This window comes from Aedes aegypti, chromosome 2 (genome assembly GCF_002204515.2).
Source record: "Aedes aegypti strain LVP_AGWG chromosome 2, AaegL5.0 Primary Assembly, whole genome shotgun sequence".
In the NCBI taxonomy this organism is placed as follows: Eukaryota; Metazoa; Arthropoda; class Insecta; order Diptera; family Culicidae; genus Aedes; species Aedes aegypti.
In genome coordinates, this window is record NC_035108.1 from 110155817 (window position 1) to 110172853 (window position 17037).

General features: G+C 37.4%; 1 protein-coding gene across 2 annotated transcripts in view; it reads left to right on the top strand.

Annotated features, from left to right (window-relative positions):
• Window positions 1-17037, top strand: part of LOC5567758 (retinoblastoma-like protein 2) — a 44867-nt gene that overhangs the window by 6262 nt on the left and 21568 nt on the right. For both annotated transcript variants that reach the window (XM_021841913.1, XM_021841912.1), the window contains exons 3-4: window positions 7420-7559; window positions 7627-8947. In XM_021841913.1, coding sequence (XP_021697605.1) covers window positions 7420-7559; window positions 7627-8947 — 1461 coding nt within the window. The remainder of the gene's footprint in view (window positions 1-7419; window positions 7560-7626; window positions 8948-17037) is intronic.

Genomic DNA, 17037 nt, shown 5'->3' on the forward strand with positions numbered 1-17037 from the left:
TTCAAAAATACATTATTCTGTATATCATCAAATACCTGAAAGCCCTCAATAACTTGGGCCGGAGGCAGCCAGGAACTGCTTTGGAAACATTTTTATTATGACTCATATTCCAAACCAAGCCGGTGTCCAAACCTTTTAAAATGAATGTTTGCACTCCAAACATTACTACGCGACTGTTCCACAGGTTTACAACTTCACCAAGGAAAAGCTTCAGAGATTCTAGAACTTTCTTCAGGAATACATACAAAGACTCTTCCAGAGATCCTTCCAAAAAATATCACAGTACTGACCCGATTTTGTCAGCCCCCGATTTGGTCTACCCCCGATTTGATCAGCTTTTTGACCCGATTTTGTCAGCCTATTTTAAATCTATTAAAAAAATCGTCTTCGTCATGTTTTACCACGTTTACAATAATACTGATGATGATGTTCACTTATGGTCGTAGCCAGAAATGGCAATGGCAATGCCTCCTGCCCTCTGTACGATAGAACAATTTTTTTTTCGGGAATTATTCTTGTGTGTGAATTCTTCAAGGATTGTCCCCAGCACTCGTATTTATACACGTCATGATAGGTTTTAAAACTTATAGAGTCTACCAAATGATCAGGCTTTTTCAAAACATCTTGCCAGAAATTGTTCTAAGGTTTTATCAACAGTTCGCAATGGAGATATGCACAGCCGAGTAGTCATAAGATCTCCAGTATCAGTAAATCGTGCTTCGTTACCTAGCAACGTGACAATTATTGGTTAAAATTGAAAAACACAACCAAGTTCACGAAAAAGAAACTAGGTGTGAATTCCTCCAAGATTTTCTCTTAATACTACTTTAAACAATATTCTATGGAATCCTGGTGAAACTTTTTTTCAAAAATATTCATGTAATAATTTTATATATTGTTTCAGAAACATACTGGGTACATTAAAAAGTATTCGTTCAAGATTAAATTTCTTTATACGTTCCCTCTTGAACTCGTCCAGAAATTACACCTCGAATTCCTATGAAGTAATTTTAATTTTTAAGAAATGACTTCATATTTTTTATCTTCTTGTCACATTCTTTCGTATTTTTCTTCAGCAATATCTCAAAATATTCCTTTAAAATTTTCTCTAATGTTATGTCGGGATTCTTGAATTGAATACTATAAGAATTTTTTTACAACAATTCCAGGTCAAATTCTTGATTAAATGCCTGTAAAATTTCTGAAGAAATTCTATTAAAAACTTTATAACACTTCGGGATAAATTCCAAAATATTTTTTAGAAAAGATTTTTTAGAAATCTCCAGTTGAAACATTCTATGAATTATACTTAAAGGCATTCCGAGAAGACCTTCGAGACAATTACTGATGCCATTTTGAAGAAATTTCTAGAAAAAAAACTTAAACGAATTTTCATATGATTTTTTTTAGGAACTTCGGTATCCTAAGCAAAATTCTAAGATAATTCAATGGTTATGTAGAACTAGGATTCGGATTGATTCTGGTTGTCTTAATGGTCAGATCAAAATTGCCGATCAAAGGAATCACTACAAATTGAATCTCCAGAATGTTTCCAATAAGTAATTCTCCAAGGTGTTAAATGGACCCGTTACTAAGGACGCGTTCAGGACCTTTCTTTGCTTACTGTGAAAAAGTAGGTTGATTATCCTGCATAGATTTATGATTCATCAGGGTGTCCATCCATCCGGGAAAAACCCGGGAAAGCTGAGTTTGTGAGGCCAAAAGTGAAACACAGTCATGCATACCACGACCTCTTCTAAAACCAAATTGAGAAGATGGAAAAATGTTTACAAAAACATGATAACAAACCGATTGGTCTTCTACTATCTGCAAAAGAAGGATCTCTTTCAGGCTCAACAATACTAATAACTTTAATGTATCGCCATTCAAGAGGTATGATGTTTTGACATAAGAAAAAAATATAAATTGAAAGTAAATGAAGTTTTCCTTCATCAGGCAAATGCTTCACTACAATAAATTTAAAGTTAGCTATAACAGGAGAAGTATTTATGGTAATTGATAAAGCCATGTTAAATTCAGCCAATGAAAAAGGAATGGACAGTAATTAAAAGAATATGTTTTGAAATTTATTTAAAGAGGAACAAAATCAGGACATATTTTTAAGAAAAGTTATCAACCCATTTTTCCGAATATTCCAAAACTGTAGAGAGAAAAGATTTATAATTTCTTAAGTTTCGAACTACAGATCAAAATTTGTATAATGAAGTCTAAGATTTTCAACAAATTTTTTCCAATAATTTCTCTGTTTGAATTTTATAACTCTTGTGAACTGTACACCAGCTTTACAATATAATAAATAATGATTTCTGGAGCCAGATCTGCGAAATAATTTAAATGCATCTGATTTTTCCTTAAAGAAACAAATTTTCTCTTCTGAGAAATCCGTAAACAATCAATTAATAATTTTGTAAAAATATAATTTTCAATAGGTGAATCAGAATGTACAATGTTTATTGATGAACTAAATATAAGACCAATTTACATTTTTACAAAGATCAGGAACACATTTTTACATGACATTATTGTGTTCAGCAATTTGTATTACAATTATAATAGGTAAAAGATCAATACCATTAGAATCACTAATTCCACTAATTCACTAACGATTTAAATTGTTTGAACACAGGAATAAATCAACACATTAATGATTATTAGGAGGTATTTGATCCAGCAAATTGATCCATCATTCAAAATATTCAAATTAAAATCATCGATTAAATCCATAATTAGAGAACCTCTACCATTAGTTTTTTTTCACTATTCCATGCAAAACTATCCCATGGAAAGATAAGTTTATATATTTAAATTCAAGATTATCACGAATTCCAATCAAAACTCCTCCAAATGATGAATCTTTTAAGTTTAATTTTGGAACACAGAAAAAATTGGATGTGCCTAACCATGTTTCATTTAAACAAAAATGTCTACATTAAAGTTTGTTATTAATGCTTTTAAACTATCAGTTTTGAGAATAACACCACGGCAATTCCATTGTAAAATATTCAAACTATTTAAAAAAATATATTCAAAGCCATTAGGATGAGAATGATGAGGCAATGAGGGGAACAAATGAATTCAAATTATTTTGTTCATTAGAAATACTGTTTGGTGTATGATCTTTAGTTCTGGAAAAGGGATCAGAATCAATTCTTCGAAAACCAGGAATATTTTTGTGCGATGAGATGCCTTAAGGGGAGGAAAATTCGTGTTAAAAGTAGTTGATGGCTGAGGTTCATCAGAAATATTATTTTGCTTGTTTATTAGCTTTATTAGAAGTTTTTTAAAACGATGCAACTCCATCATCATAAGGTAGAACTTCAAAAGCATAAGATGAAGAAAAAAAAAAGATTTTTTTTTTATAATTTTAATTTGTTTAATAAACAAATTCTTTCAAAGAATTGTGTTTTTGTTTACAATAAATACGAAGGTCCGAGTGTTTATTACACTCAGATGAAGAATGTTGCTCACATTTCGAACAATTTTGCTTATTGTATATTAAATGATACTAATAAAGAAAGAAAAAAAAACTAAATTCGGTTTCCATTTATTTCAAAATTTATCATATGAGATGCTACCAAGAGGAACCGGTCCAATATCCTCCCCCCTCTAATTTAAAGGGACGAATAAGGCAGGAAACGGCTCTTCTAGGTTTAAAGGGTAAACAAGAAGAACGATCCTGCAACGATCAGCTGTCGGGTCGTAGGTGTGCGAAGGAAAGGAAAGAAGCAAGAAAGAATAAAAGTGAGCATATACTTTCGTCCCGCGCCAAAAGACGCATTTAGAAAGAGCAACGCAAAACGGAAAGGGCGGTAAATACCCAAAGTAGCTCACATTGTCGGGCAGCTACAGACACCACTACAGTCAGTCGGGATCATAAAAGTAGGTACGCTATGTACTGAGCGAGGCGCAGGGCAAAGTAGAGAAGGAGATCAGATTCCAGAAACATCTGTTCGGTGAACACATATTGGCTGAAGGTACACTTAATAGGGCCGGTGTAAAAGAACCGTATCATATGCGCAGAATGCTCAGAAAAAGGAGCCCAATTGAAAAACATATGAATAATAAATATGCATAGTTCACAATCCCACCGCATTTTTCTCCAGATTCAAAAACATATGATTGAAAGACTTTTTAATTGTACTCAATAAATACATACATTCTTTGATAATCTTCTAACACTTTTTCTGAATAAACTGAAAAGTTAGCAAAACATGTGTATGAGGGGCATTTTACGGAATATTCAAACAAGATTTATTATGTGTCTTAGGGGTCTATTTTATTAGTAGAGTCGATCAAAATGACTCGACTGGAGTCACTATCAGGTCACTATCACTCTATGTGACTGGATTACTATGAGAGTCGACAGGTGACATCTGAAATATGCATACTTGCTTTGATCGATAATGAATATAGACGAGTGACATAAATCTGTTTGATTTACAAAATAGGCCCCTTAGTGTCGAAGTATTCAAAGATATTTTTAATTACAAAAATAAAAGTAAGAGGAAAGGGGTGTTTTGAAAAAAATATGTGAAACATAAATAATTTATAAATATAAGTTTATGCCGACACTCATTTCCAAAGTTTGTTAAAAAAATCATATTGTAACGATTAAGGGGTTTATTTTGTGAATCGAGCAGATTTATGTGACTCGTCTGTAATCACTGTCGATCAAAGTAAGCAGGCATATTTCAGATGTCACCCGACGACTGCCATAGTAATCCAGTCACATAGAGTGACAACTGTCGAAAAATTAGTGTGCCAGAGCCGTGCCGAGCGAATTTTTTGGTCGACAGTGACTCCAGTCGAGTCATTTTGATCGACTCGACTTATAAAATAGGGCCCTAAATGTGCGTCATACATATTTAAGGGAGCGAATTCACGTGACTCGTCTGAAGTCATTGTCGATCAAAGTAAGCATGCATATTTCAGATGTCACCCGTCGATTTCCATAGTAATCCAGTCACATAGAGTGACAACTGTCGATAAACTTGAGTGACAGAGCCAAATCGAGCGAAATTTTTGGTCGACAGTGACTCCAGTCGAGTCGTTTTTGATCGACTCGACTTATAAAATAGAGCCCTAAAATAGAGGCATGAAACGAGCTCAATTGATCCTTTATCCTTAACTGAGCAGCCACAATCCACTTTCAGTTTCACCAAATACATACAGACTAAGGGGCCTATTTTGTAAATCGAGCAGATTCATGTGACTCGTCTGTATTCATTGTCGATCAAAGCAAACATGCATATTTCAGATGTCACCCATCGACTCCCATATTAATCCAGTCACATAGAGTGACAACTGTCGAAAAACTCGAGTGACAGAGCTGAGTCGAGCGAATTTTTCGGTCGACAGTGACTCAAGTCGAGTCGTTTTGATCGACTCGACTTATAAAATAGACCCCTAAGTGAGGACGAAATTACTCAGGAGACGCGAGAAAAATTACACATTTGCTTTTCATGGAAAAAATCGCTCTCCGAAATCAAAAGACCACACTACTCGACAAAAAAAACGCAGAACCTTAGAGGGAAACCAAAATCACTATTGCTCGGGCTTTCTCGATGCCTTGCCCAGCAAAACGACGCGCAATCCGGGGAAAAACGGAATTAACCTTAATTGAGGTTGTGGTCGATTATTTCAAACGTTTCATCAATCAAATGAAACCACTTCATTGAATAAACCTTTTCGAGTAAAGGTTTACCTCTCCAGTTTTCCTGGACCATTCGTGTTTTTTTTTTGTAAAAGAGAAAAACCGATCAACGTTTCAATGATTTTATCCGAGATTTATAAAAAAATACAAATCGGTAAAAGAAATTGAAAAAAATCTCTCGACAAGTTAAGAGCAATTTTTGTCTTAAGACACGATGCCAACTCTCTTTTGGAATCATGATTATTTTTTAATTCCTATCGCGTGTATGCGCCTTGCGATGCATGCGAAATTAATGGAATTATTTATGATGAATTTTTTGATTGTGAATATGTAAGGATCCATGGTTCAGTAATTTTCAGGAACAAATCTCTTTCTCCTGTCGGAGTTTTGGATTGTGTTCGATTAACGACACATTTTTTTGATGGAAATGACTCCAAGTATATCCATTCAAATTGTATTAAAGTTACGGTTGCTGGTTCAGTCCTTTCAGACTTCGTAATGAATGATAATGTTAAGTTTCGCGTGAGATTTTATTATCCAAAGCTCATGTATTGCGACAATTTAATGTCTTTTGATTGGACACACTTCGAGTTTTTGCTCCAATAAGCAATAATGTTCTTCATCTGAGTGTAATAAACACTCTGACCTTTGTATTTATTGTAAACAAAAACACAATTCTTTGAAAGATTTTGTTTATTAAAAAAATTAAAATTATAAAAAAAAAATCTTTTTTTTTCTTCATCTTATGCTTTTGAAGTTCTACCTTATGATAATGGAGTTGCATCATTTAAAAAAACTTCTAATAAAGCTAATAAACAAGCAAAATAATATTGAATGATACTAATTTATTAGTATCATTCCAAACATTACATTCATTTCTTATATCTAGGTGTTCTGTGTTAGAAAATACCATCATCTTAATTGGGTAAAACTAAATTAAGCATTTATTAACATTTTGTAAGAAACATTTTACATTTAATTTGCATAGCAGTTCAGAATTTTGGTACAGCATACAACATGGCTGGCCTGAAAATTTGTTTGAAGATCAAAAGCGTGTTCTTAAAACAAAGTTTTGATTTTCTATTAATAAGGGGATAAAGACATTTTACAAACTTGATTTGTTACATTTGGTTTGAATGCCCTCAATGTGATTTTTGAAAGTTAACTTTTTATCTATCTAGCATGAGCCCTAGATACTTAACTACATCTGAGTAATTTATTGGAACCAATCTCATCGTGACAATATGTCTACTTGAAGGTTCAAAGAGCTTTTGGTTCATGTGGAAATATTATAAATTGGGTTTTGCTAATGATTCCAAATTTGCAAGTATGAAGAAAATATATCCAAACTTTTTTGCAATGTCACGCAGGCTTCGTCCTTTGGCTGAGTTCTTTGGCCTGTGTCATCTATACAAACAAAGATTTCTGACATCCCTGAGGGAACTCAGGTAAATCGCTCAAGACCAAATCAATCGTAGAAGGGTTTCTAAGAGAGGAAAACCAAATAGGGTTATCAGGGTATTGAATTGAGAAATCCTGAAGAGTACTCACATAAAATTCTGCTTTAAAAAAAAACTTTGGTTTCAAATGACGTAAAAAGTTGATGTTTTATACGCCTATGAATGATGCAACTCCCCCACATGCCCCATCAAGTCGATCATTATGATAGACAAAAAAGTTTGAATCTCTGTTGTTGATTTGGAGCAACCTTCTTAACCAATATCTGCTTCTCTGCCCCATGATAGGTTGACCAACTGCATTGGCTATGCTGTTCATTATTCATCACCTGCCGAAAGAAGGTGACACCGACCGTGGGGAACACCAATTCCGTACTACATGGCAACTGCGTCTCGATGACACGGCTCCTCAGGCTGTGCAAAATCAAGTGAGTAGCACGATCGCGAAACGCTTCGAAACTGTCCTGTTTTCTCACATGCTCACTCTGATTTCAGCTTGAACGAATTTTTCAAGAAGATCAACCAATGGATGGAAATGACCTCGCAGCCGGAAGATTGCCGCAATGCCATCAGCAGTCTGCAGCACAATTTTATCGTCACGATGTCCATCTACCAGAAGTACCGTGATATGTTTCCGAGCATGTTTGTGGCACCCGGCGAGGAGGAACAAAGGCGTGGCAAAAAGTCGAAACCCCAGCCGTGCACATCCGGTCAGCTGTACAAGTTCTGCTGGAAGCTGTTCATCTGTGCCAAATCCGAGTATCCGGACCAGAACGGCGATTTGGTCAAATCGTACAACATGCTGTTGTGCTGCTTGGACCTAGTTTACGCCAACGTGATCGCAGAAGGGCGCACAGATCTGGTTAATCCGGCTTTTGAAGGTTTGCCAAAAGACTTCATTAGCCAGGGTGTAATTCCCCCGGAACCGGTTTGCATCATCGAGCACATCAAAGAAGATAACTGCAGCTCCGTCATAATGGACATGAGAGAAACCATCTGGAAGAGCACGATCCAGCAGTTCTGCCAGACTAATGTGCTTCGTGGCAATTCGGAAACACTGATGGAACTCATCACCGTCGCAAACTTTGAGTTCAATCTCAAATCGCTGGACACCACATACAACACTTTCATCCTGAGCTATGGAGAATTTGACGAAAGCATCGCTCTTGAACAGAAAACTCCTGAAGGGCCTCTCCTAGTAAAGTCAGAGATTCCGCTGTCGGGAACTCCGGAACGTATTCCGCTTTACCAACAGACTCCGTTAAATGGTCGAACTCGTCACGTCTCCAACGATGTAATCAAATTCACACCAATTTCCACCGCAAATGCCTCGGTTGCCAAGCTTCACATGAAGCTTATGATAAGCAACGCCGGTGAAGGACATGGTTCGTTCAAAGAGTTGCTTCGGATGTGCCCTCAGGATCTGTCCCAAATTTTGCGAGAGCGGGTAGCTGCTATGCGGGAGAAGTTCGTCAGGTATATGCACGATCAGAAATGGAGTCGCCAGGCCATTGCCAGCCGATGGGAAAAAATTCAGACTCTGTACTACAGACTGCTGGAATTTATCATTCGCGCCGAAGTGAAACGAACCAAGGTCAACATGGTGAAGGAGCTGTGCTGCGAGGACATGTTCAATCAAACGCTGTTGGTGTGCAGCGCGGAAATTGTCACCTTCGCCCACAACCTGCAGCAAAACTTTCCCTGCATTCTGAAGGTGTTCGATATGCCGCCGTTTATTTTCTATCGCATCATCGAACTGGTGATGATGCACCACAACGATCTTCTGTCCAGAGAGATCACCAAGCATTTGGATATCGTAAGTACCTTGCTGTTATTACTACTATTATTATTATTATTATTTATTTTTTAATCAAAACATTTGAAAGAGGGGACTGGGGACTCTATATTGAATTGGTTGCGACCAAATTTCATGGATATTCTCCGTCCATTGAAAATCCAAGTGATTTGGATAATCTACAACATCCTACATTATGGAAGCTTTTGAAGAAGCATGTCCTCTGCGGTCTGTAAAGACTACAAGAGGGACCCCATGGTGGAATTCCGATCTGACTAGACTCAGGAAACAATGTAGAAGGAGTTTGAACAGACGCCGTATAGCTGGATCAGAGTCGTTCAAGTTGGCTTACAAGAAGGCTCTGCTGAGCAATCCGCCTGGAAAACCCTTGTACAAATATTTCCAGTTTGAGTGAAGTTAGTCGACTGAACAAAATCCTTGCAAAATCCAAGGATTTCCAAGTGAACGAAACTCGCTTACCTAATGGTGACTTCACTTGTTCTGAAGAAGATGTCTTAGAATGTTCATTCAATACACAATTCCCCAGATGTGTGGTGTGGACCTGGCAGCTGTTTATCCTGTTCAGCCCCAGAAGGGATTAGAGTTGATATGCAGAAGCGAAGAGTTTTAGACCATTCTTTCATTCTGAAATGCATGGAACGCATCCGTGATGTCTATTTGGCAAACATGTCTCTTCATGTAAATCAACATGCTTGCCAATCTGGAAAGTCCACAGTGACTCTTTTACACAAAGTTGTATACGATATCGAGAAAACATTCACTCAGAAGCAATTCTGCTTGGGTGTTATCTTGGATGTTTGAGGGCCTTTGATAACGTGTCTTTCGATGCCATATTGGAAGCTGCAGGAAATCATGGGCTACCTACACTGATTACCAATTGGATTTACCAGATGCTCAAAAACCGACATCTCTTCTCGACGTTGCGTCAAGCTGCGATTCGGAAATCAAGTGTTTGCGGATGCCCCCAAGGGGGAGTCTTATCACTACTTTTTTGGAATCTCGTAGCGATACGCTATTGAGGCAACTCAATAATAGCGGTTTTCCAACTTATGGATTTGCCGACGATGTACCTATCTAACTTTGGAGGCGATGCGTTGTTTCGTATTCTGATGTGCATTCATGATCTCAACTTCCAAAGTTATACATTTTGCATATTCTAGATGTAAGATCATTAGGTGATATGAATGTTTTGTTTTTCTACCGTATCAGCAATAACTGCGAAGAGTAAAAATAAACCATATCAGAGTAGAAACGCATTTTTGTCAGGGAATTTCTCAATAGGCATTATGTAGGCAATACTGCCGTGAATCGCAAGTCAGTCCCATCTGCATTTTCATCAAAATTGAGTTGAGTTCAGTTTTCAACATCTCTTCCAATGCTGTTTCAGCTGCACTAATGAAATAATATAATTTGTTCGGAAAAGTTTGGGAAAAACAGCAAGTAAAATTGTCCCATAATGAAAAGTAACCGCATATCAGTCCCACAACAGACTTTCGCACCGTGAAACACAAAAATGTAACTTTTTTTGATCATTTTTATATTTTTCTCGGAAAGATATAGTATTGCTGTTTGCATTTGAGATGCAAATGTTGAGTAAACGTCCTCCAAATGCGGTAACACAAAATAATCAAAGGACACCTAGCAACGATTACATAAATCACTGCCGCAAGAGCAAGAAAAACCTATCTTTGACATCGCATTTCTTGTGAAAAATCTTACCGCGTTTGGTGTTCCCGCATTTGATATTTGCATTTCAAATGCACACAGCAATATTGACAAGCAAGTTGTGAAAGTTTCATTGAGATTGGAACATGTTACAACTTCCAATGCCTACTTTTTACAGATGGGACTGACTTGCGATTCACGGCAGAATAGTTCAGAGCGAAAACTCGTCCAGAGAATGCAGTAACTCCTTCAATAATTTCTTTAAAAAAATACGCTAGAAATATATCAGAATTTTTTTAAAAACTTTTCCAATGACACCTCCAGAGACTCCTCTAAGAATTCTTCCACAGATTCCTCGAGAGATTCTTACGAGAATTCTCGAAGGGACTCCTCCAGTATGCCACCGCGTATTTTGCCTGCTGTTTCTCCAAAGAATACCTCTTTGTTCAGAATCTCCTTCAAGGATTTCTTTCCACCACGAAAAAAATCAGGACTTTTTTTCAAAAACTCTTCTAAGGATTTCAGAAGTTCCATCAAAGATTTTACCTAGACATAGTTCAGACATTTTCCAGAAATTGCTCTACGGATTCCTCCAGGGATCTCTCCGAGAACTCCATCTAGAGTTCTTCCAGTGTACCACCAGTGATTCCTCCAGGAATTCATTCTACAAAGAGCTCCACTAGGGATTCCTCATGAGAATCCGGCTAAGATTTTTAAGGAATATGTTCATCGATTCCCTCAGAAATTTCTCAAGGATTTTCTCTAGGAATATATTGCCAAGAAATAATTCAGAGATATTTTAGGTATTTTAGGTACTTCAGTGTTTCCTTGAAGGGTTTCTTCAAAGATTTCATCAAGAAATAGTTCAGATATTTTTCACAAATTTCTCCAAGGATACATGCAGAGACTTCTCCAGATTTTTTTTCCACAGATTCAACCAGGAATTCTTCCGAGGATTTCCACAAAGATACCTGCAGGGTTCTACCAAAGATTCCTCCAGGAATTCCTCTAGACAATCCTTCACTGACTTCCCAAAAAATTTCTCTAGTGGAATTCCGTCGCCGAATAATTCAACGATTCTTTCGAAAACTCCTTCAAGGATATCAGTAATTCTGTCAAAGATTTTGCCTCGACGTAATACAGATACTTTCCAGAAATTTATTCAAGGATTCCTCCAGCGACTCTTTCCCGAATTCTTCCACAGATTTCTCCAGAGATTTTTCCAAGAAATTTCAAAAAGACTCCTCCAGGGTTCCATCAGGGAGTCCTGCAATTTCTTGAAAGATTCATCCACAGTAATTCCTTCAAGGCTTTCTTCATAGAATTCATCAAGAAACATTTTAAATACAATCTTCCAGGAATAGCTCCAGAGAGTACTCCATAAACTTTACCAAAGATTCATCCAGGGATTCTTTCGAATATTCCCACTGAAATACCTAGAGATTCACCAAGGCTTCCTTCAGCAATTCCCTATGTGGATGTCTCCAGGGATATCTCCACAGTATACCTTAAGAAAATCCTTCTGAGATTTATTATAGGATTATAATTCAGAGACTGTTTCGAAAACTCCTCCAAGGATATCAGTAATTCTTTCACCTAGAAATTCAGATATTTTCCAAAAATTTCTCAACGGGTTCTTCCAGAGAATTTGTCACCGCTCCACAGAAGGCGCATGAGACTCGGAGACAAAGTTAAGTAATTAAATACGATTCTTATGAGTATTGATCCGCCGATCCAAATACTTAATACGCAGCAAGAACCAGGTTTGAGAAGAGCGGAACCATCGCTGAATGTTAACGAGTTATCCTAAATTAGAAAAAAAATTACAGTCTCACAATAATAAAATGGGAGTGATCATTTAAAGTGTACTTACATTTTTATTGATGTACTTATCCTAGTTGCGGCTTATGTCCTAATTATGTTGGAGTGATGATAGTGTGTTTTGTGTGCCCAAGGCGTCTTCAAAGCGACTAGCCTGTCCGGACAGTGGAGGGGAAGGACCACCGGCGCCATGCCGGCCACCCCGCTGCTTAGCACGCCCATAGCCAAAGGTACCACCACACGACATCACCACCGTTAATGTACCATCAAGAATCGTAGCTGGTGTCAACGAAAGGCCTCCAGTAGCCGTCGAATTGGACCATTGGTGATAATCCTTTGGGATGCGGTTTAGAGTATTCATTCCGATTGCTTACCGATCTCAAGAAAGAGCTTATTGCTCTACCGCCATTGCACCACACTGCACATCATAGCCCAGTGTTTCCCAAACTTTTTTGACTTTCGCCCCCTTGAGGCCAATATTTCTAAGGAATCGCCCCCCTGATATATGATTTTTATCGACTGTCGAGGAAAGTCGACTGTAATTACGATTTGAATATTCTCTGGCGTGTATTACCGGCTACTAAATCAGCTTTTGATACAACTTCGGTCCGCTTTAAATATTCAAATGTAATATGTATAATAAAATTCGTTAATTGTGATTTCATATTGATTTATATGTTATTTCTAAAATAACTGGAATAATTTGAGAAATTGCGAATAATATATGTTTGTCCACTTTTTTATCCAAAACCCTGAAAAAATATATGAAAACCCAGAATGTTCTTCAATTCATTTTTCACTGCAATAAATGTATAAGGTATTTTCTTTGGCTCATATTTTTACTCATGGTCTGAAGGTTCAAATTCGACGGTGGTGGTTGGTCCCTAGTGATAAATCCTACCTCCGTTCTGGTCACGATCTTCAGATTATCGTGATACGTCAACATTCTTATTGATAAAGTGGGGGGACAGGCTTGAAATGGGGTTTGAAAGAAAAGAATGTCAGAACAGGTATCCACCGGCGACGCCAAACGGACCAACGTAATGTGGTGTAATCTGGGATTTGTGGATTGAATACTGATATTTTTTGCCAAGCATCAATATGGGTGACTTCCGAGGATAGCGAAACGTAAGAGGGGTTATGACAAGGTTGTGGGTAAATCCATCACATTGGGGTTGTGACTCTGTGTCTTGTCAGGAATAGGGTCTGATTGGTATTGTAGTATGCAATAGAGTTCGGAATTGATAGACAGACTTTGAGGAAAGAAGTTTTGAACGTAAGGCAGCAGCACCTTGGATCTTGGAGGGCGTTGGTCTGGAGAGTTGGGCAGCTGTTTATGCTGGGTTACATTACGTAGAAAGTGGAATCTGTTTTGCTTCGCATAAATTATGGGAAGTATTTGAAAATGGTTTCTTGTTCAGATTGTGTAACGCAAGAAAGAATCTTTAGCTCGGCGTTATATTAGGAGGTTATTATAGTGCAGGGTCGAAGATAGGATGAATATTTGATCACTTAAACTTTACGCTGCAAGATATTCGAAGTCGTTTTTCGTTTTTTTTTTCTGATGTACAGGTATAAACAGGTATATTTAGCCTAAATAATGAACAATCATACGCGTAGAGCCTACGGGTCATGAAGTTAGGATTGAAATCAAAATAATATTGCGCATTTCTTTCACACCACAGGATTATCGCAGAAGTTTTTACATGTGCGGAGGTGCCGGTAGAGGTGCGCGATTGCGTCGAGTCGGGTCGGTGTTTTCAGCGGACTCATATTTCGCAAATCGAAGAAATAGGAATACTTTGTGTTAGGGAAAGTGGAGGAGAATAAATTATGATTTATTAGAATTTTCTAATAGAGGCAGAGTTCACATGTTACTTAGGTATTTGAAAGCAAATGAGAACCACATTAAATAATAGATAAACACTAATGCTCATATTTTTATATTTTTATATTTTTCATTTCATCACGGTCCTCATTGCCCGAGCGGAGTCGACAAAACTCGAGGTGGATAGAATCGACGGAACTACGATACGGAAAAGAAACAGATGAGAAACTATCGATACATTTATTCAACTATAAAAATCACGTTTTAACGTAATAACTTTATTTATTTCTTCTCGTTCCAGCAATCCAACAGCCAAACCATTTCTACTATCTTTTCATTTCCTCTTCGTTACATTTATAGTCCTTCTGGTACTGAATCGAATGGCGCATTCCGCTTTTATTAGCGCTGTCTTTGCTGTACGTTGAGCATGGTGTCGGAGGTGGTGTGCTCTGTAGAACATCTGATGTGCTACACGGCACGCCACTTCCGACATTTTGTTTGGTGTGCGGGATGGGCAGTGCTGGTGATGAGGTGGAGGGCGCTATTCGGTTTAGTGGCAGAGGGACTATATCTATTTAATGTATCTGAAACTTGTGGGACCGCTTTAATTCCGGCGCCTGCTTGTGGAAGAACCCGGTGTGCTAAACGGTATAGGACATGTTAACGGGGGAGGCTTGGTAGGTCCTCACCCAGCCCGTGTCTAGATTGGCGGATAATTGTCTGCCAGGGTGTGGATTGAGCAATTACAAATTACAATTACAATGGTCTGAAGGTTCAAATTCGACGTTTCTCTGATATTTCTTCAAGTAGATATTTTAAAATAGGGTGTTTTTCGTCTTTGGTATCCAACTGTTTTATTGTTGGAAGATGGAACACTATTTGAGCCTGCCATATTTTCTGAATTTTGTTTTTAAATAATTTGTACCACAACTAAAATGATGGTTTTTTTTTTCTTGAGAACCCGCATGCCAGCCAAAGCAATATAAGCTGCCCAATATCAAAGTTACCATGCAAAAAAGTTCCTGTAATACAATATTGAGCATTTGTAATAATTTCTTAAAGTTCTCAGATGCATGTTTTGTACATTCAAAACATGTTATCTGTGACTTATAATTGCGATTCTGAGAAAATCTCATACTCCGACAATTCTTAAAACTCACGTGATATGAAAAGAAACGTGCTTAGAGTTTCAAGCAGCCTAAGGTAAAAGAAATCCTGCAAAAGTTTAGTTTAGTTTTATTCTTAAGACGCGTAAGTAATATTTTCTATGCACTTGTGTGTGTCCTTCAAAGGTTATGAGTAATTGTATTCAACTGCATGCACTTTTCGCCCCCTTTCTGGATTTTTCGCCCCCCAAATTATGTTTTTCAAATTTTCGCCTCTAGGACCAGAAAATCGTCCCCAAGGGGGCGAATTCGCCTACTTTGGGAATCACTGTCATAGCCATTTCAATAATTTTCTTCACTACGCTCTAGAGGGATCCAAAATATTAAATGGAAAAAACGCACAACTCACACAAGAGGCTTTCTAACTCACATCGGTCAGACCACACAATGCTTAGAGCTCAAAACTTCGATCACTTCACACGGTCTGTTTGATGATTAACCGATAACTGCTGGTTCTCCCCTTCTTGTGCATTGGTTTTATCGACACTAATCGAGTGGATTCGTGAGTGATACACGATCTAGAGGTACTAATAATTGATCGGGATCTTTGGTAACGGGAAAAGATTAATCTCTCCGTAGTTGATGAGCGCAGATAATGTTCCTGATACCGGTGTGTTTTTTTGCAATGGTTTTAATGATCAGCTATTGGTGGGATGAGTGGGTGGTATTTACGAAATGATGTTATTGGGGATAATCAATCGCTATGAATGTGCATTAAGCAGTTTACGCCAAGCGGAACATCCGCCTTATTGGATTAATAACGATCAACCCGAAGATCTTGTTCTGTTGTTTAGTGTGGTGATTTGACACGGTATTAATAAACCAAAACTTGTTTGCTGATTGGCGAGGCTGAGAGCACCATCAAGGGCTCGATGCACGGAACAACGATTGCCCGCCACGGCCTTCAAGCGAGAAGAACAGGATACAACTTCTCCAGAAATTTTTCCTAGGATTCCTCCAAGAATTCCATCTAAAATGTCTCTATTTTGCAATTGGGTCCTAAAATGTTTAATGAAATCTTGTTTTTATTTAATGACACGAAAGAGCATGTTACTGCAACTATTTTAGCAATTTTTCCCAATCAAATAACGGCTACATCATATTTAAACTTTAATTTAAAAATTGGGTCCATAAATGAACCTTGACACTTTTGATCATGTTTGACGTTCGCTTAATCGACAAAAACACCACAGGGCTTTTAGTTTTAACACTGGGGTTGTTCCTATCTGACATTTTGGAAGGGACACGGAAAGCAAAATACACCCAAAATTTGAATTTAAGCCAAGGAATGTGACAAAATCTAAAGAAATGTATTTTGGACTTAAACAAAAGAAAAACATTAAAAAATTGAGTGAACAAGTGTTTTTAGCCTAAACTTAAGCGTTTGGCATTAAAATTGGGACAGGGCTTTAGGACCCTATTGTTATAAAGATTTTTTTAAAAGGGTTGCTTCAGGATTTTTTCCAAAGATATCCTCAGGAATTCCTTCAAGAGCTCCTTCAGAGATTTCTAAACGAATTTCTTTAATAACATTTCCCCAGGTAGTAATTAAAAACTATTTTCGGAATTGCTCCATAGATTACAGTACCGTAAAATGGGGTGTTAAGGAC